Source organism: Anabas testudineus, chromosome 22, assembly GCF_900324465.2.
Source record: "Anabas testudineus chromosome 22, fAnaTes1.2, whole genome shotgun sequence".
NCBI classification, from domain to species: Eukaryota; Metazoa; Chordata; class Actinopteri; order Anabantiformes; family Anabantidae; genus Anabas; species Anabas testudineus.
Genome location: NC_046630.1, coordinates 18,208,787 through 18,230,497, shown reverse-complemented (window position 1 = coordinate 18,230,497; position 21,711 = coordinate 18,208,787). Strand labels below are relative to the sequence as shown.

General features: G+C 38.1%; 1 protein-coding gene across 5 annotated transcripts in view; it reads left to right on the top strand.

The window, feature by feature from the left end:
- LOC113147947 (transcription factor 4) overlaps nt 1-21,711 on the top strand; it is a 193,597-nt gene that overhangs the window by 69,306 nt on the left and 102,580 nt on the right. For all 5 annotated transcript variants that reach the window (XM_026339298.1, XM_026339301.1, XM_026339303.1 and 2 more), the window contains one exon: nt 10,318-10,376. In XM_026339298.1, the coding sequence (XP_026195083.1) occupies nt 10,318-10,376 (59 nt within the window). The remainder of the gene's footprint in view (nt 1-10,317; nt 10,377-21,711) is intronic.

Genomic DNA, 21,711 nt, shown 5'->3' with positions numbered 1-21,711 from the left:
GTGTCGCCCTGTTTGTCGCCTCGTTGTTGTTTGTGGTGTTTGTCTATTGATTTCATGCTGGAGGAGGGGTGTGTGTGTGTGTGTGTGTTTGGGGGAGTTTGAATCCTTCTGCAGCTTCACAGCCACACGGACACATGTAAATACTGTACTGTGTCTTCTAGTAAGTTGCGATTTTCTTTTTAAACTTTATCAGTTACATTATTTTTGCTTTTAAGCAAGTTGCCGTTCGAATTATGTTTCACCTCCCTGTGTCCCAGTGCCAGGTTCAATTCTCACTGAGTACACTGTACATCATATCATCATTTTCTTAGTGTTGTGCAGAAAATGTATCACAGATGCCTTTGTAGATTCCTTTGAGGTAAAATTGGTAATTTGGGCTTTATTATGTAGATGTAGTATGTGTAGTATTGTGTGAATACTTGTCTGTCAGTGTGGTCAGTAGCTCCACTATTTCCTCGATGTGTTGCATATCGCATACAATCATTACATATATTACATTCAAAAATCAACAGGATGTTGCTGTGTTAAAATAAATCTCTCCCCGTGTCACCTACAGCGCCGTATTTATACATCATATCATTATTTGTGTCCAGATCTGCAGCATTGGATATATATGTGTAAACTCCAAGGCACCTGCAGGGACATGTTAGTGATGGCAGAAAGTGAGGATGAATCAGAAGTGAGAGAAATCTCAGTTCACCTTTCAGTGTAAAGTCAACTACTATTGAGTGGATGTTCAGTAAACACTAGTGAATGAAATATCCTGACCTATGAGCTATGAGCTGCTTAGTTTTGTCACTTTTCCTTTAGAAAACAAACCTCATTTTGATGTTTCATTGTTCATGAACTAATGTTTTAATACCCTCTGTAACCTGCGAGAAGAGTTTTAAACACTGGACTTTAAAGAGAGTGTGTTTCTCGTGGCAGATGTTGTTTTTGAGATTTTGGCAGAAGAAACTTACTTTTTTTTTGTTCATCTTTGTAGAGTTGGTGTTGAAATTTAGGCTCTTTGTGCAACAAATGCCGTTTTATCACTCAGACTGTGTATTTGCTCTTTTATGAGCCAGTGTGGGCTGGACACAGTGTGTGTGTTGTACAGTAAAATCAAGCGCGACAACTGTCCACAAAACATAACTTTTTTTTAATTAGCAAAACACCTGTTTCTGAGGTTGATACAGGAAACTTGTCATCAAGAGATTAACACTTTTCCACTTTGTTCACTTTAGGCCCAAGAACTTCATACCCAATATTTTACAGCGTCCAACTTAAAACACTGTTCAGAGATTAACGTCATCTGTCATGACATTTACTCTGTATTGGATACAATTCCAATACACTAAACTTAATGTACTCCTATTGAGGTTCATATACTGGACGCCTCACTCATAGTCACCGTTGAATTAAAGCAAAGTCACACCAGTTAGATTATTGGAAATGCAGGAAGTCAGCACAGGACTACTTTTTGTTTGTAAAGGTTTTGTGTGCAAACCTGATTGTTAACTTAACATCAGGTAATTTAAGTGCTCTGTTTACAACATAAAAACACTTTAACAAAGACCATTTGTGGCCGTGTTTTACTCAATGTACACAATGAAACCCTAACTCAGTTTTTATTGTAGAAAATTAAGGGAAACTTTTTCCAGTTAGTTATTCAACCAGGCAATTTAAAAAACGTAAAGATAATGAAAACAAAGATACTTTTTGTGTGTCGGAGCTGATCTATCTGTCTACAACAGCCTTCGAGATACAGACTCAAACTTAAAAGCCAGTTAAAAGAGTTTTGGTCCAATCAGCAGTCAGATCGGCTGTGATATGGCTGAAGGTAGAAGCCGACAGATGTGAGCTGGATGCTGCGTCTCTCGAGTCGTCCTCGTCGCTCGTATACGTTCATCTGTTGTTTGATGTATTCACTCGCTCCGGTGCCAAGAAATCAATGCCTGCTGGGATTGAATGAGGGGGCCGGTGGTGCGTGTGTGTGTGGGTGTGTGTGTCGGGGGTTTGTCTATTAGACGATGGTTACTCATTGAGCATCGTCTGTTAAATTAATGGTGCCCCCCCTCCACAGGATGACAACGGCATGAATAAATATATAGATTATTTCAAATTCAGTGCTGGTGAGATAGTTTCAGAGTGTTTGTCAGGGTGTGTGTGTGTGTGTGTGTGTGTGTGTGTGTGTGTGTGTGTTTGTTGGTACCTTTCAGACTTTGTAGAAACTTCTGGACCGGTGCCCGGCGGTGTCATGGAAACGCTTGAATCGCTCAGAATGATTCATGTCTGCACAATCCAACCCTCCCCCCATCACACACACACACACAGAATGCAGCAAGAGTTTAACCCTTCTTCTATCCAGCCCCCCCAACGCCATCTCTTCTTTTTCTTCCCTCTCATCATCTCACCATCCTCGTCAAATCGCACTATTAGTCACATAGTTTAATAAAATGGACTCATTATATGGGTGTCAAAGGAGATCACGTCTTCTGAGTGTTTCCTTTCACACACAGAAAGACTCGACATGTCTCTCAACCTTTGAAAGAAAGTGTCGATGTCGACAGCGAGTCCTTGAACATCTCCATCTCGTTTTATTTTCTCCTTCTCTTTCAAAGAAAGTCATGTCAAATGTGATGGACGAAATTGATTGAAAGACTGAGGAAGACATCAACTTCTCCTTTTTTTATCACCTTCAAATTAAAATACAAAGAAAATGCTGGATATTGATAGGGACCCTCACAGAAATTCCATTCCTTTATTTCTCCCGCTCTTGATAAATCTGAAGTAAGAAGAAAATAACGAGTTAAAGAATGAAGAAAGAAAGTGCCGGGATGTAATGGACATTAAAGTGAAGACATAGACTTTTGAAGACAAGTCATTTTGTTACAAAATATGAAATGCAAACAGTGTCAGGATGAAATAATAAATGCCAAACAAATGGAATTATCAAATAAGAGTCCAGACGATTAGTGAATTAGAATCAAAAACAAGTTTTCTTTTTTTTTTTTTTAAGAAATAAAAAAAAACAACTAATAAAATCAATGTCTGGAAGAAATGATCGATGAAATCAATATGTGTATGGAAGCAAAAACAAAGGACTTTTATTTTGATCATTTTGGTGTGGTCATCAGTTATCCCCGTGCAGTCAGGCTTTATGGCCCTGTCATCAGCGGATGAAACTGCATTAAACAAAACTGCATTTCTTCTTCCTCTTTCTTTCTCTGTTGTCTTCATTCTTTTTATCTTTCTACTCTTTCTATCTTTGTCTTTCTCTCTTCTCCTCTTGCTCTGACTGACAGATGACATAATGTAGGGCTTCTCTGCGTTGAGGTTACTGTTGCTGCTGTTTATCGCCCTGCTTATATAGTCACTCTGTTGTTGTTCCCCACTTAATGGAACTTTTTATTAAACACATTGAGATGAACATTAGCATGGAAGAACTAATTAATGAAACAGCAAGCTTCTGTTTACTCTGTTGCCTAGTATTGATCAGGAGATATTCCTGTTTCTGCTGGCTGTTAATTAATCCTCAGAGCACGTCATAAACAAGTTTCCTCTCTGTCCGTCAGCTTCCTTCCTCCTTGTTTACTTATTTCATCATTTTTTGTTAATATATATTTTTCTATCTCTTGGACGTCCATCAGCTGAAATATACTACACAATGACAGATGATAATAAAGTACTACAGTACAACGATGTAAAGACCCAATACTACAGGTCTCAGTGTGGTTCTAGGTTTTCATGTAGCGGACCTCAGAGTGCAAAGTGATGGTTTGTAGGCGTCAGTTGTGTAGGCAAGTCGATCAAAATCTATTATTAATCCACTCACATACACACACACACACACACACACACACACACACACACACACACTTGTTCTATACTGGACATAAAAACACCAAAGGGTAAAACTGAAAGAGTGACCTTAACAACACGAATGCAAAGAGACTGAGCACTGGCCCTCATCCAAATACAGAAACAAAAGACAGATTTCTGGAGCTTGTAAGTCGCCCAAACTCAAGGTGTTTTTTTGTGTTTGGTTGGTTGTGTTCGGGGTCAAATACAGGAAAAAAAAAGTCGAAGGGTCAGTTTGTTAGTGTGTGTGTTCCTGGCTTTGGTTTATACTACCGACATCTCAAACTGTGTTTCATTACATACCATTCCAGTGCGATTGGCAAATATTAAAGGGAATTACACCAATCTAGAAATCACAGTAAAAAAAATCAAGTAAGTAGTGAAGTTACTGGTTGAATCGAAAACATCATTACACACTTAATTATCAATACTCTCAGGTCTCTTATTCTCGTTTACTCTGATACAGTATGTGCCTGCTTTGAAAATGGGCAAACCTTTCAGTTCACATCACTTTAAGATGAAAATTTAGCATTTGGCTAATAAGAGTCAGATAAGGTAAAAGCCTTTGGAGAAGTTGTGTAGTAATAGCTAATAATGTAGCAGAGTGTCCCGGTTCCTGTTAGTTCTCGTAATGGAGCTGATTTGTGTTTCCTCGCTGTCTCTCTGCGTTGTGGATTAGCAGGGATTTCGTCCTCCTGGCTCACCAACTTCTCTATGGGCTTTACACAGCGGAGTGGGCCGACCTCCCCTCCTCCACCTTTTGTACCTCTGCAGCCAGCACACTCTAACGAGCGGTGGTTTGTCTGGGGGTCCTTCTCACAGCCAGTGGTCCTGTTTAGTTTGGTTGTCTGGGGGAAACAAAAAGGCCCAGTGGGATTCCTCACAGAAATGTCAAGGTTGATGGATGTACAGTAGAGTTCAGTCCAGTTTCGAAAACCTTCTTTTGAGGACTTTTTTGCGACTCAAGTCTAATCTAGAGTTTGTTTTGAGATTATTTTGAGACTTTTTCTGCCTTCATCTGACAGCTGGAAGTGGAGTTTTTAGAATCAGATGGAGCTGGAAGACCCATTGTGCTCATGGTTACATGTAAAGGAGCAACTAGCACTTATAGAGAAGCTGAGTCATTAAGCATGATGAACTCCCATGTTTTGGAAGTTCTTGGAAGCGCTTTCATTGGTTAAGGAACTCAAAATTAGAAAGGAACCCTCAAATTAGTCTCAAATTAGCATTGGGAACCTTTTAAGTAGGGTATTCTAAGAATGTTGTATGGTTTCAGAGCCCCTGATGGTTTGTGCCCCTTGAAGCATCTTAAGATCAAATTAACCTTTACAGGTTTGTCAGTTGTTGGAGGTTACTTTAAGATACAACAAGGTTTATTAGTTTTTTATGAAATGGTTTCACAAAGAACATACCTGAACTGAATGCTTCATTTGAAAGAGAATTACAGGATGGTCTTTAGGCTTTCCAGGACTGTTTTTTTCTAAAGATTTTGTAAACTGCATTGTTCTGGAAATGATTGAGTCCAACTTTGAAGAAAATGCCTTTGTCTTTACTGTTTCTGAAATATTGTTGTGATTTTGGGACCTTTCAGAAAGGTTTTATAAGAACTCCCAATCTTAAAGGTTCCTGGTTGCACTGTCACAGTTTGGGAACCTTTAGAACTCCTGCTCTTGCCTTTGTGAATGTATCCTTTGTGATGTTGAAGTCTTGATATGAGAATATGAGAAAGTACCATCAGATCAAATTGAGCCCTTTTTGTTTTGGTAAATGGGTCTTCTCAGCTTCACAACCGCTTTAACTCCATTCTGGAAAAGAGGTTCAGCAGAGGTTGAAGGAACTAATAATGACGTCTTGAAGCGCTTTTATTTTGGAGAGTAGGGAGATTGACAGGCAAGCAGAGTAGAGGTGAGTGTGTTTGTGTGTTGGTGCCGGGATTCAGTCCAAAGTAGCCTGACAGCATTTGAGGACACTGTGTATGAACCAGACAAAGCAAGCAAGACTGCTAAATATATTTTGTAATTTCATTTTTAATAATGACCAAATACATAGATGTTTCTGACAAGAAATGTAGAAGAAAAACAGAGGATGACGCAGACTAAATGTCATTTTCATGTAAGCTTTTGATATTAGTATGTTTTCCTGTTTGTATATGTCTAAAATTAGACCACAGCAGGTCCTTCGTCTATACTGAAAAATAGAAAATTCAATTATGTCATCATAATTGAGAACAAATATAGTACCCATTCTTCTCCAACTTCCAGGCCTCTTTAAAAAAAGAATTCACTAATAAGGATTTATGACAGATTTCGTTCTGTAACATCTTTTTTACTCTGTGCTTCAAAATGTCTTTTCTAATTTCAGGCAGTGAAATCAAATGCTTCCCTGTTGGTTGTGTGTGTGTGTGTGTGTGTGTGTGTGTGTGTGTGTGTGTGTGTGTGTGTGTGTGTGTGCGTGTGTGCGTGTGAGTGTGTGTCCAATCACATCCTACTGTGACAGGGTGTGTGATCTTGTGGCTGACCCCTTCCCATCCTGCTTTGCTCCATCCCTGCCTGGCTTTTTTCCCCCCTCTCTCTCTTTAATGCTGCACTCTCTTTAACAGCCAAATTAAAATACCAGGAATTTTTGTTTGTGTGTGTAATACATGAGCTCGGCCTGCAGAGATGGAGGAGGTGAAAGGGTCACCATGTTGGGACACACGTACAGAACATTTGTTAAAGCATCACTTTAGAATATGTTTGTAGTATTTGTAGTAGCTGCTTCTGCTTTCTGATTATCCTAATTGATACTCTGCAGTATTTATAATTTTTTCCTAAATAATCAAAATCACATTTTATCATATTGCTTATTTATCATATTTTTTGCTTTGACATTGTGCTGTTATATTGACAAAGGACACTATAAGAAAGTGAATAATAATAATTAAATTAAAAAAAAGAGAAAATTTAATTCAATATTAAAAATTAATTCACTACTGTCACTGCAATTCTGCTGTAAATCAGCGCTGGTTGTGTGAGAAATGCATAGATAGATGCAATACACAGTACAAATACATACAGTGTTTGACAAAGGTGTTTTCTTTAGGGCTGCTATGGCAGAGGAGACAATACTCCTGCAAATGTTGGCCCTCTTCCATTTTAAGGACCTGTGGGGGGGGGGACTGATCAGTGCCGTGAATGCTAATGTGACAATAAAGTTATTTTTTTCGCTGCTGAAGTGGTGAGGGGTCTTACAGATAAAAAAAAAAGCTTGATCCAACCTGACATTTGTTTGTTGTCTTTTGTTTTTTAGTTGTCCCTGCTATTTCCTACAGTCTGTGCTTAGGGAGCTTCAGTTATTTTCCATCCTTGTTATTTACTGTAATATCATATGGAATGAAGAGAATTTTAAAGTATTGTAAGAGACAACTAAGTGAGTTAGTGAATGACTGAATGAATAAATGAAAGAAATGTGAGTGAATGATGTTAATAATCACAGCAAATTACTGCTAAATCATTCTGATGACCCGGTGTACTGTAGTTTATTGTGCACGTGCTCCACTAAATAACTGTATTTTTGTATATTTACAACTATTACAAATATAAATTATTTGCTCTTATATGCAATAAGTGTGGTAAATGAATAACTGAGTGGATCGGCTGGCCTGTAATATAAATAAAGAATAAACCATTTTTTCCAATTCTATTTGTTTAATGGACAATGGGTAAATTAATTTGTCTTTACAATACAACCCTTCAACAGATTTAAAATTGTGTTGCCAGAAATTATAGTTGTTTTTAAAGGATTTTATGCTTGTTAAGTGCAGTATGTTTTCTAATATTTATCCCACATTTAGAGTTTAGATAAGTTATTCATTTTTTATTTTATGCGTTGGATGAGATATTTTTGTTGCAGGATGTGGCATTTTGCAGAGGTGTATTCTGTGTCGAAACAAAATCACGCGCGTGCATGTGTGTGTGTGGGGTCCCAAATTAGTATTTTAAACACGTGTGCTTCTGTGAATGGATATATTTCAGTACCACGTAAAAGTACATTTGCATATGTGTGTGTGCGTGTGTGTTTGTGTGTGGAACTTGAGATATATATATATATATATATATATATAGTACACATTTATACATATGTGAGTGTGTTGAGTACGTGTTTCTGTGCCCGTGTTTTCCAGTACTTTCTGTGTGTGCTGTGGTGTGTTGTGTGTATGTGGGAGTCTTTGTATATGTGCCAAACCGGTCCAGCTGGCATCAGTCGTAGCTGAAGCCAAGGCCTCTGTATCGGGCACACACACAGACAAGCGCGTGCACACACACACACATAGTCGACCGCATACCCATTCTGTACGCCTGTAATTATCAACCTCTTCTGCATTGACTACAGCGCTGATCTATACACGCCTGATTCAAACCTTTCACCACATACACGCTTCATTTTCCTCCACACACGCTCTGCATAAAACCCTTCCATTTCATCTCGTATGGCTGCAACCGACCGCAGAATGTAATTATACACTAAATGGTTTGATATTTAGACTGGCTGAAGATTTAAGGTTTTATCCAAAAAGAGGGTCTGCACGGTAAAAATAGGCATCGGAGTGGTCCCGCAGCTCGGAGGAGAGGAAAGCCTGTTCAGAAGCTGGAGAGGAAATTAGCTTTGTTGTCTTTCCGCAGCGGCGGTTGCTGCATTTTAAAGCTCCATCAGACTCCTTTTTCCCCACCAGACACACTTGGTCCGTATATTAAAACGATGGTCGGTTACCTTCCAAAAAGACTTCACCTTCTTGTCGTGCACTGATCAATTGTTGGCCTGCACTCAAAGAGCTCTGATGTCTATTTCTGTCAAAGACCAAAGATGTTCTAGAAAGACAGATGAGTAGAGGAAGATGCCTCAACTCTTTTCTCATAGCCTTAAAGCGTGTCTGATGTAGGTTAGGGTTTAAGACACCTACTTACACACCATAGTTTAGGTAATTAAAACAGATTCATGTTTTACTAACAGTATTAAGTTTCTGATTTTCTCTAAGTAACACTAAGAAAAATCCAAAACTAAAAGAGTAATCTATAAAATGTACTTACTGGTGGGGTGTTTTTTAATGGTGAAATTGTTGTTAGGGCATTGATAATGAAGTTTATTTTCTGTGTACAAAAGTATGCACTGTTATGCAGAAAGTCTGACCATCTGTGCACCATCCACACATGTAACATGAAAAAAAAAGCATGTTTCCGTATGGAGACGAATGTGGAAAAACTACAAACGCTATGGGTGCACAATCAATCAATCAGACAAATAAACACACACACACATAAATAAATGGACAAGCCCTGCAGTTGTGCAATGGCATGATGGGTGCCAAAAATAGCCTGAAGGCATTGTTATATAGTACCTACAGGACGGTAATGTTCAAATCCGTTTGGTATCATTTAAAAAGGAAATAAAATAACCTCATCCATGGAGGGGAGCGTAGTATAAAAATCCAAATCCAATGATGAGTGGTAGTTAAAAATTAAAGGGGTAGTACGTTAAAAAAAGAAACACACCAGCACTTGTTGCCACCCATCACTCATCTAAATCAATGACAATAAACGGTTTCTTTAAATTAAAGATTTATCCACTAACTTTGTCTCCTATTACTGGTGATGGCTCAGGATGGTTGTACGGGCATCACAAAGCTGTTTCAATTAAAAAAAGACATTGTAGCACAGATCTAGAGTTCTAGGTGCTTGTTTTCTTTGTAGTGCCCTGCATTTATTGTTCATCATTTTGGTGTTTTCTGAAAATGTATGCACTGTTATGGTCTCCTCAGAAAATCCCACACTGGAATATAACAAAGGTGTCATGTCTTTAGATAGCTAGAAGTTCTGAGCAGGGAGTTTGATCTTCTGTCGGTCTCAACAAGTCGCATGATTATGAACTGGACATTTTTAGAGCTGAATATGATATATCTTTAACCAGATGTGACAAAGGTTTCTTGAAGTGAACTGTGAATGTGAGATCACATTTGTTAGATATGGATTTTGTTATTTCCTCTACTAAATACCTGAATACTGTAGAATTTCTCTCATATAAAGCAACCAAATCTGTGCCCAAAGGAAAGTGGAGAATGAAAGTGCCGTTTCACTTTTCAAAGATGGATCTTGTAGCATAAAGACCTCTTCTGTCTGTTTATAGATCTATGCATTGCAGGCATAGCAGATGTCTGTTTGGTTGTGCTGGGAGATCAGCGAGCAGGAAAATACAGAACCCACACACACACACACGCTGTGAACACTCTGATCAGGACTTGGCTGTTGTCTACTTTTATTGAGTTTTTAAAGCAAGCGGTGAATGATGATTCTTATGTATGAATAAAAGATTCAAATAAACATTTGATGCTCTAAGGAAATACTGTGGCTACACGCTGTATATATAAAGGCCAACAACACTGCATCTTTTCTTAGATGATTTTGTCTGCTAACTACCTCTCTTGTCCTTTTTCTCCTGCAGGTAAAACAGAGAGGAGCTCATACTCATATGGAAGAGAGTCCAACCCACACTGTCATCAGGTCAGTCTCACTGGAATCGCCCTCTGTTGTTGTGTGGGTGCTGTGTTTCAGGAGTACTATAGTGAACGTACTAAAGGAGACGGAGCACGGAAAACTGTGTCTGGGTTTGATCTGAGGTCGGTGGTGGAAGATGTTGAGTCACATACATGACAGATGAGAGCATCTGACTCTTCATACCTGGCTCTCAGTAATAAAAACAGAAAAGTAGCAAACAGTCAAGTCACTAAGAACGCAGCCTGTAGAACTTGAACTAGGGCAGAAAGCGACAGCCCATAAAAGACAAGTATCTGGGCTGTCGTCAGTTCTGCTTTGGTAGCATTTAACATGCTGCTAATTCCTATACGTCAGTCTTTCTGTTTTGAGTTAGCATGTAGCTCGTTAGCTTCTTCAGTTGTAGTTTCTTCAGTCAAAGTGAAAAATGTTTGTTGGAACACAGGCAACCCAATGGTTATTAAAAGAGCTTACTGAGGATAAGAGATGTGGAATTTAACTTTAAAGATGGCTCTTTTATAAATTAACAGTTAGGTGCCCATGTGAACACTGAAGCAGGTTTAACTACAAGAAGACCCTTCACAAAATCCGTCCTATGTACACTACCATTCAACGATTTGGCTCCATGGAGTCGTTAGATTACATGAATTTAATAAATAAGAAATACAGAAAAATAAACAGAAAATATATTTATAGTCAAAGTTAGAAATAGTGATTTTTAATTTTATTTATTAATTTCATCATGTTGTCATCAAACAGTGCTTACTTAAAACAAGCATTAATTAGCAGATCTTTTGTGTTTTTGTTACATTAAAGTAGATACGTAGCTTAGAGAAGGTCAGTTGTACTGCTACTTTAATCAGCAATAAATACCAGCAACGTGTTGTCTGCTGACAAGTACTGGTAAAATATAACATAAAATAAAATATAACATAAACAAATACAACATGGGATTGGAACACAGGACTAATGCTTCCTGATCATGATCATCTTTACTTCTGTGTAAAATATAAAAATGAGCCAATTCCAGCTACAAACGTCATTTACAATATTAGCAACTGCTTTGCAGACAGATATATGTGAACCTAAACTTTTTCTTTATTCAAAAGTGTATATGAATAGTGCAATATAATATTTCAACCTTTCAAATAAATCATGGTAATTGGGCGTCTTGGGACAAAATTTCTTTTCCCTTTTTTTCCTCTGCAACACAACAAGGAGACACTGTCCAGGAGAAACACAAATAAGATATTTCATACTGGAAATACTTTAACCCTGGAAGATATACTCTTAATAAACTCAGACCTTAGACCTCTTTCAGTGTTCATATGGGCACATGACTATTATTTAATACCCTTTAAATGGTTTTAAATAATGATCTGAAATACAAATAAATCACCCCTGAGATGTGATCGGCCTGGAAGACACCCATACTGCTATAGACTTTTGGCATTTCAGACTCCAATACCTCTGTCATTCTCATCACAATAAAAATAATTCATTTCATTGCTCATTTTCACCTCTGTTAGCATAAAAACCTGATTAATGCAACTTTAAATTACCCTGAGTTTATAGCAGGTGTCACCACCTGCCAATTTTGTTGTATTTGAATCTTTTTTTTTATTCTTGTACAATAAACAGTCCATTTCCAGATAAGTTAACTTCCACTCTTTAAATCACGCAGGTAGCGGCACGAGTAGGTGATTTTATCAAGCATCTTTTATTATTATCAGTTACTTAAAGTTCACATAATAAAAACTATAGAGCACTCTGAGCTTCTTATGTGTCAATCATCCCCATGACTAATATAAACAACAGCTGTTATGTGTTTTTTTATATTTCCATGTTTTCCAGAGAGATGCCTACCTTCATCACATATTCCCAACTTCATAAAACAAATGATTATTATTTTAAACTTTAAGGATTAGTTGTTTGAAAAGGAATACAGTATGTATCGTTGGCGGCGGCGCCAGGTGTTGTGAGGACTTTGGTAATAGCTGGGTTTTGAATCAGCACTGTAATCTTCCCGCTGACTTCTCATGGACCATATGCATCCATGAGAAGATGCACGTCCATAATTAAGAAAATATACAGATGTTGGTGTTTGATTCTGTCTGGGGAATGTTAAACAGAGAGGCTTGATGTGCTCGCTGTAATTTGATGACCACCTTTTTGGTTTTTGAAATTATAAAATCACATACGTTCCATTTCAGCACAGGCTGTTGGACGTCTTGACTGAGTCTGATGTTGAGGATTTATTTTTCTTTTAGTCTCGAACATCTATTAATTAAAGCTTATCAAAGAAGTGCATTTCCTCGCTGATGAAAAAGTTCTGCTGAAAGATGTTACAGATTATGATGAAGACATGAAGGCTGTTGTGTGTTCTTGCGCAGAGCAAGATGCTTGGCTTTTAGATTGGATGAAAGCTGATTGATCACTGAGGGGAATCGCAGTAAATCATATTAATTACTCAATCGTTCAGATATTCAGAGGTTTCTACAATACGCTTTAGTTGCGACAGAACTTAACACACACAATAACACCTTACATAACGCATAGTAAGGATTGATGGGGGAAAAGTTCAATTCTGAAAGTCCCGTTCTTTCTAAAAAATACTAAATCCATGTTCAAATACTGGAACCCTTTCTCAAGAATAAAACTCCTTCACCTGAACTTGATAATGCAGTCTCAATCGGTCACATGACAGCTTATTTAACTCTTTGACTGTGCTGGATGACACATCAACACAACATAAAGCACTGGATGGGTTATGGTCTGATATATTAAATGACTGAAGCTCTACTTATCTTAACAGAAAGCAAGTTCCCAGGAGGAGGTTGGGTTGGATGACAGGTGTACAAAGTGCAGGAGTTTCACACCACAACTACTACTTAAGAAAATCTTTCTTTAACTCTGAAAAAGTGTTTTTTCTTACACCTAACCTGATATGGGACTCTGGGCTTGAGCTCAGGCCTGTAGTTGGTTATTCCTGCATGTTATACACCTTTCATCCACTCCAACCACCTCCTTGCAAATTGCTTTACAATAATAAATGTAGCACTTCATGTCATGCAGTCTTTTTTTTTAACTGAACTGAATCTTTGAAAAAAACTCTTGGACTTTGTAAATCTACTTGCATGTGTTTAGCAGTGGTTGGTTGGGGCGGCTTTTACTGTTGAACCTTTGTATAAGTGTGTGTAAGTATAGTGAGACAAGGTCAAAGGAAGCAGAAATCTCTGTGTGGCAACTGAAGGACTTAGTTTTTGGAGAAAAAATACCTTTGTTGTTAAAGTTTTTGAGCTTGTTCTTCTTTGTCAAAGGGACAAGATTTGGCCCTGACAACACACACACGCACACACATACAAATGTCTTGAACTGTGGCTACTGGTCAGGTTTGTGTGTTTGAGTTGACCTCTATATATTCACTTCATTGTTTTTTTTACTCAGTCACAGTTTCATTGTTGTTCAGTCCTTTTGTTGCTGTTATTCACTTCCAAAGTAAATATTCATTCAATGTTCATTCATTGATTCTTTACAGTAATGAGTTTGATTGAGTTGTTCAGTTGTCTTTTTTTAAACTTTAAACTTTAAGTAAGTTTCACGTACGTGTATTTATTTGCTCATTTATTCATTGTTCAGTCATTTATTCATTCACTAATTTTTTATTGATATTTCCATTCATACATCAGTTGTTTCTTTGACCATTTATCTATCCATCCTACCGTTATGTCACCCATACTATACTACAAGGCCATATTTCACTCGTACATTACATTTGTTCATGTATTCATTATCTATTTCATTAATTTACTAATTTATCCAGTAGGGAGTTAATAGATCAATTTAGAGCACTTTTCTAAATATGTGTTACAAAGTGCTTCACATAAGAAACAAAAAACACAGGTAGCCCAATAAATCCGACTTGACCGAGCACTAGGCAACAGTGGAGAGGAAAAAAACTCCATTAGAGGAAGAAACCTCCAGCAGAACAAGGCTCAAGTTAGTTGGCCATCTGCCTCGACTGGTTGAGGTGTGGGAAACAATAATTAATAAAACAATAAAGAAATATTTCAACAATTACTACCAGTCCTTTAGAAAAATTCCAAAAGATAGATGGAGGAAACTCCATCACATTCATAATTCATACTCATATATCCATTAGGAAGTTTGTCAACATATCAATTTACTCTGTTCAACTGCTCAACATTAGACAGTCAGATTACTCATTCATTCATTTATTTATAATATTATTTCAATTGATAAATCATTTAATCATTCGAAGCACTATCTTACTGCCTCATTTGATCACTCATTCATTCATACAATAGGTGTTTGATTCATTCATATATCCATAATTATTACTAGTACTATAATGTGGTTGGTTTATTTGTTTCCTCATTTATTCATTTATCCATGTGTTACTGCAAGTGGTTTGTTCATTTATTCATTTACAAACTCCAGCCTGTCATCTCTACCCTTATTCTTTCACACATTCATTCACTGGTTCATCAGTCCATTTGTTGCCTTCATCCATTTGCTGTTTCTTGTTCTAACCACTCTATGACAAATCTATGTATCAGATTACTCATTCATTCACTATTCATCCATTGACTGTATTCATTTGTTCATCCGGCAGTCCATTTGTTGACTTGACTACTCTCTGATCTATCCATCCAACCATCCATTTATCAGCCACTCGCTGATCTTTTATTTATAACCAACTCTCATATCCAGCTGTGGCCTTTGTACGAGGCTACAGCAAACTGTAGAGGACAAAAATATGAAATAAATCAAACATTACTGCCTCACTGGCCATTTTCCTACTGGGCTGCTGTCAAATTATCCTGCTACACAGTCTGAATGGCTCCTGATGGAAATTGTTTGGAAATGGCAGATAAATTTACATGCTGGGCTGAAGTCCAAACTCTTCTGGCTTCATCCTCGGCTGTTAGTGAAACAGAAAAAAAAAAAAAAACACTTAGATGGGAGAATGAGCTCACACACCAACAGCAGAAAGACTTTGAATGACCCCAGTTTTTTCCACCAATCTATGACAAAACCAAATCAATTCCTGTCATTGGAGTTTTGTGTTAATGCAGGTTTTGGTTCCACATTTTGGCTGAAATGTGTCTGGAAGTTTTAAATTTATATCTCAATAATTTGTTTAGTGTGCTCAATCGCAACCACAAATCTGCTAATTTTATCCAGATGAGTTCCAAAACATTTAGACTAATAATAGAACCGGCAGTACAGATTCACTGCATTATTCAGTCTGGTGTGATAGTGGTTTTACCATAACTAATCAACAGTGAACAACAGTCAATCAGTTCTTTTAACATCACAGTAGTAGTGGTTGGTGCATCAAGCTCGATGAAATGTGTCTTGTGTGTTAAAGAGTTGACTCACAGCTGCCTCAAATGTACGAGCTTCTTCATGCTTCCAACATGTTTCCTATTGCTCTCTGTTTGGATTTATATAAAATTGATCAATACCTGTTTATAACATCAGGCTTAGGATGTCCTAAATCTACCTTCCTACTAGGCACAACAGGTGGTTATCATCCACTGTAGTAGTAGTAGTAGTAATATAGTAATCATGTTTACTATACTAAACATGGTGCAACTTTGTTAGATTTAGAAATTAGTTAGGTTTACAGGAAATATTGTGGAACTTTGACAGTGCTTGGTGATGGTACAAGGCAAAAAGTCAGAAGTCCCTGCTGGAAGATTCATCCTCGGAGGACCCGGAATGTCTTTATCAAATTTTATGCCAATCTATCCAATAGTATTAAAGTAATTGTTAAAGAACTGTTTTGCATGAATTAAATTTTTGAATTCCTCATTATAGCACAAAGATATAAAACTGAGATTCAAACAACTTTAAGCTGACGCTAATGTCCCTCATGCTTAAGTTAGCCTCAGTAGCATTAGTCACATACTGAGGAGTTGAAAACAAGCATATTATATGAACTGACTGAATGGTCTGAAGACGTTTCCAAAACATATACACCACAGTGTATATATGCTACCTTTAGTAGTAGTGCAGATTTCTAGTTGGACTGAACTAGCTGCTTGTAGTCTGTATAACTAGGAACCCAAAAGGGTCACAGTTCTCTACTGGCACTAAATAAGTGATGGGGGCAGGGAAGCATGGACTCCTGCCAAGGTACGAGCCCAACCCCCAACAACCAGCTTCCTTAAAAACATCCTTCCAAAACCCAAGGTCTGTTGGCAGAAGGTGGCATGAATACACACAAAGGGTTAGAAAGGAACTGAGTCTGTTGATTGATTACACTTGACATGAAGGATTCAACCTCTCTTTGTTTCTTTACTTTAATATATTAAACATAATGGAGACTTTTTTAATCATTTATCTACTGTATTTGCAGAAATGTAAGGTATAAATGGACATTTAAACAAACATCATATACATTTTTATATGGTTTCTATGCGGACTAGAGGGACCTAACAAACTTGCTGTACATTTGATTAGCCATGCTCTTTGTCAGGAGATGAAGTTGCCTTGTTAAAATGGAACTGTAGTCAATGTTGAAGTCCCCTTTTTTCTGAGCATTGTTATATTGTGTCCATGTTTGGGCTTAAAATATTAGTTTCAAAGAGTAATTTTTAATTTTGGAACCTGCAGCTGATGAAACTGTAACACTTTCTGATCACATCATCATCATATCATATAACTCTACTGTTATATGATATGATGATACTGTTACTGTCTTGCTGTGGTGAGTGGTACTGCAGTGTTAAACACTGTAATTGACTTGACGGTTACTTTAAAGCTCAGTTATCACATGTCAGAAGCATATTTACACCTGTCAGGTAGATACAGTAGTAGGATTATTCCAGGTTGAGATTTCTTTCATTAGAAAAACAGAACCTTTTGTGGTCTTGAGAAAGATCAGTTTTATGTAATTATAACTGAATAATAGCTCTAAGAAGCTAAGGAGGCAGTCGTTTGAAACTATTATCTGGCAATAAAGTTCATAATTAAATGGCAGGACCATTTGGCCATCTATTTCATACATTTTCAGTGGGCAAAAATGCCACCTGGGCACTACGATAGTTAGATAAACCTGTGCTCTGCTGTATGCGTTTATGTATATGCCTTGTATATATAGTCTGTGTCCTTTGTTTGCCTGAGTCCTGGCTGCACCTGGTTTAGATGATATCAAACTATTCAATGGTGCATTATTTGTTCTTATCAGCCCAAACACATGGCTAAGGAAGTCCCTACTCTGCCTGCCAGTAGTCACCTTAAGTGATAATCATGTGCTGGGCCTTCATGGTCACAGTGACTATACTAAATATGGAGCTATGATTTTACATTTAGCCACAAAAACAATGTGCAGTAGGCACAAAAATTAGTTGTTAAGTTACAAAACAAGAAAATTCTCTCTTGTTTTAAAGTCCTGTTTTTGTCTCCTGCTCATCCACCCTGACCTTGTTCCCACAAAATGAAAAAATCACGTGCACTCTGATTCTGCCATATTTACCACAGTCACTAGATATTATTAAATTACAACACTCAACAATGATACAATAAACGTCCTGGCCATAACTTTGGGCAAATAACATAATAGCAGGCAGCTAGGGCATTGAGGATCTAATTAAAAATGCTATCAATCTTTGCAGCATTGTAGGAAAAGTAGGATTTGGTGTTTTTGGAGTTTGAGCTCTATTTGGCAATAGACATCAGGGCATTCTGGGCTTGGTTTTGGTTTTGTCAGCTGAAAGAAATTTTTTCTTTTGACCAGAGAAACTATCAATATCTAACAGGCAGATCATTTTTTTAAAAAGTAGTGAATATTTTTGCCTCCCTAAAGATTTGCATGAGCTCCGCCCTCAGGACAAACTTTGAATGTTTATCTTAGGCTTTAGACTCTTAACACCACTGGATCATCAATATATAGTTTGTTCTTTCTTCATTTTATGGGATTTCTGTGGCTTCACTGCTGCTGAGAGAATTACCTGAATCTCCATAACCACAGTAAAAACACCCTCATGGGTAGCATAATATACCACTAGCACACACTCACACATACCCAGCTTGGCAACTGTATGGCTGCTATCTAAAGGGACATTCTGTCTACATATGCAGAAAAACCCACATCATCTGCAATGAAGGGCTAGTAGAGGATGATACTCCTCCCTCTGTCCCACTATCTTTTACTGTCTCTCTTTCATCTCTCTCTCTTTATATCTTAATATCTCACCCTGTCATTTCTTACTTTCCTGGTCTCTCAGTTTTTCCTCTTCTTCTTCTTCATCTTCAGTCAGTCGTTCATTCAAGCCAAAGCAACTGTGTCAGCTGTACACACACACACACACACACACACTCAGTCACACCAAAGCAAGCCTGTCAGCCCGTTATCACCTCACAGATCAGGAGGTTAGTCGTGGGCCGGCAGCTACAGCTGAGGCAGCAGCAGCCTAAATGTGAGGTTCTGGTGGAATGCAACATGAAAAAAAGCCTTTAACCCTTCACACACACATGCACACACACACACACACACACACACACACACACACACACACACACAAATCAGTCAGTGGAAAGTGCTGAAGGCTCCGTTTTAAAAAGACCTTTCAAAAGACCTTAGAAGTTGCATTTACCTATTAAAGAAAGTGTGCACACTCAAGTACACAAAAATGTAGATATCCACATGTTCTATAACCACACAGTTACTCTTTCTGTAACACACACAAACATGCACGTGATTTAACAGCATTAACATTTTTTAAATGTCTAATTTTATGACAGCTATATATCACATAGAGACAGTATACATGGGTAGTGTGTTAGTAATTACAGCTCTGCAGCTCCTCTCAGCATCAGCTGCATGACTACAATCTGAACCCTGAGCGGTGTTTGAGTTTCCATCACCTGCTGAAACAGCAGCAGGTGCATCATGCCCAGCTTCCTGTTCACTCCTTTTTAAAGAGCAGGACTGGTCCTTTAAACACTTTTAGGGCTCTCCAAACACACTGAACTCTGACCCCAGTGCCTCTCTAGGGAGTCAAGAGACTGCAGAGAGGGACAGAGAGTACTCACGCTAGTACTCTCTCCACTTCTCTGTTTCTGTCTTTATCTCTATTTCCCATTCTATCTCTGTCCTTTCTTTACCGTATATATTGTATAGAAATGTACACACATTTTCACTGTGTTATTCGCTGTACAGCCGTAATGTCAGGGCTAAATCCTAATTCAAGTACACTGTAAACAATGGGCGGCTCCAAAGAGGTCCAGACTTGTAATCCCCAGTTTTAACATTTGATGGTGTGACATCACCTGCTGTACACTGCGATGTTCTCTATTCTAATGCTTAACAGACTGTCACCTGACCACCACTTGTTGTAGCCAATAACCGCTTCACTTCAGGAAGTTGTTTTCTAGCATATAACTTTATGAACTTTTTTTCTCAGTGAATTTTTGGCTGTGTTGGTCCACAATAGATATGTAAAACAAATCATGGATCATTTATAGTCTCATTTCTCATCTCGGTGTCTAAGTCTTGTTTCCCACATCCCTGTCGCTTTGCTTTCTCTTTGTCTCTCTGTCAAGACGCAATACTTCTACAGATCTGTAGAGTCTGTTAGTGTGTGTTTGTGTGTGTGTGTGTGTCCGTGTGTGTTGGTGCGTGCTGGCGTGTGTGAACAACAGTCATCCCCTTTTGAAGGCCGAGAGTTCCTGTGCGTGGGCTTTGCAGTGGAATCTGGTTACCAAGGGTGTATATGTGTGTTCATCATCTCTTTCTTCTGTCTGTCCTCTGAGCTCGTCCACATTGGCTGTTTTGTGACCAATGGTGTGGCAGCAGGAAGTACAAGCCCCCGACAGCTGGTCTGAGGTTCAGGAAGGAAAAGAACATCAAGGACAAGTCAAAGATTGTTTATATAGAGGAAAATATTAAAAGCGCTGCTACAGTCATGCTTTTTCTGTTTTGTATAGGATTTCCATTAAATAAATGCAGTGTTTCTATAATATAATAGTCAGTTTATTACATACTGTACACCTGCATCTGATAAAGAAACAATAGCACTGATACATTGTTACATAGTGCATGTTGTAATTGTTGTCAACTGTTTTGATCCATTGTTTGAAACAAAAGTGCACTTATTACAATAACTGTTCAATTTGCAAAACAGCATATGCTCAAAAATCTGTCTTTTAACATCTTAGGCACTCCTCCGTCAAGAAAAGCGACTGTGTTATTCTTATAGTTATTTTCAAGAGATATCCAAAAGTTGTCATCAACAAGATATTTGAGGCACAGTGCTTACCACTCTTTATTCCGCCTATAATTCACATCTGGTCACTGAGTTTTATCCACATACAAGCAAAGGTTGGCATTAATTTATATGAAGAGAAGTGGTCAAACTAAACAGTACATTGATCAAGACAGTAGTATGCAGGTTATCCATCCATGCATTTATTGTCTGCTGTTTATCTGTGGTCGGTTCATGGTGGCAGTAAGTTCACCAAGGTAGTCACAATGGTCTCTCCAGCCACATTTCCAGCCCTTCCTAGGGAATTGTGAACGTTTCCAGATGCCAGATGAGATATATAATTCCTCCAGTGTATTCTGCCTCGGAGCTGGATGTGCCAAATGACCTCCAATCATTTGGGCATTTGAAGGAGCAGTGGCAAAGCCAGCAACACTCTGTAGAAAACTCAGTTTGGCGGCTTTTATTTGTAACCTCATTCCTTCGATCACCACCCAAAGCTCATGATCATAGTTGAGGTTTGGTAAATTTAGTAAAACAATTTGCTAGCGGGTTAGGGCTAGGGTTACTGAGTCCATGAGGTTAGGGTTAGGGAATCTATGACATAAGTGGCATGCAGCCCTATACCTGCACAGTACCCATATTAACATGTGCTGTAGCCTGACGTGGACCTCACCACATATGTAACTACACATGACAGCATTGCAGACCGCAACAAACACAATGATTTGTCCTGAAAATTTCTGCTTTGCAGCAATTTCATTAAAAGTAGTCTACAGTATTGGCTCCAACTCCATCATGATCCATTCAGTCTCAGTGGCCATTGTTTGTAGTGCCTTAGAGGAAAAAACACAGTGGTGTGGGTTAATTGCAGAATGACGTAGACACACTAGTGCGTAAAATATAAATGCTTCCTTGATATATTTACCTGTATATTATATTTTAAATACTTCTTCTGTGGTCACATGTCCCACTTACAGCTGCTCTCCAGATTAGAACACACACACACACACACACACACACACACACACACACACACTGATCCAGCTGCTCATGGTTCTCAGGAGACTCTTACCCTGTCATGTAGTCTCATCTGCCGGCAGCATAGA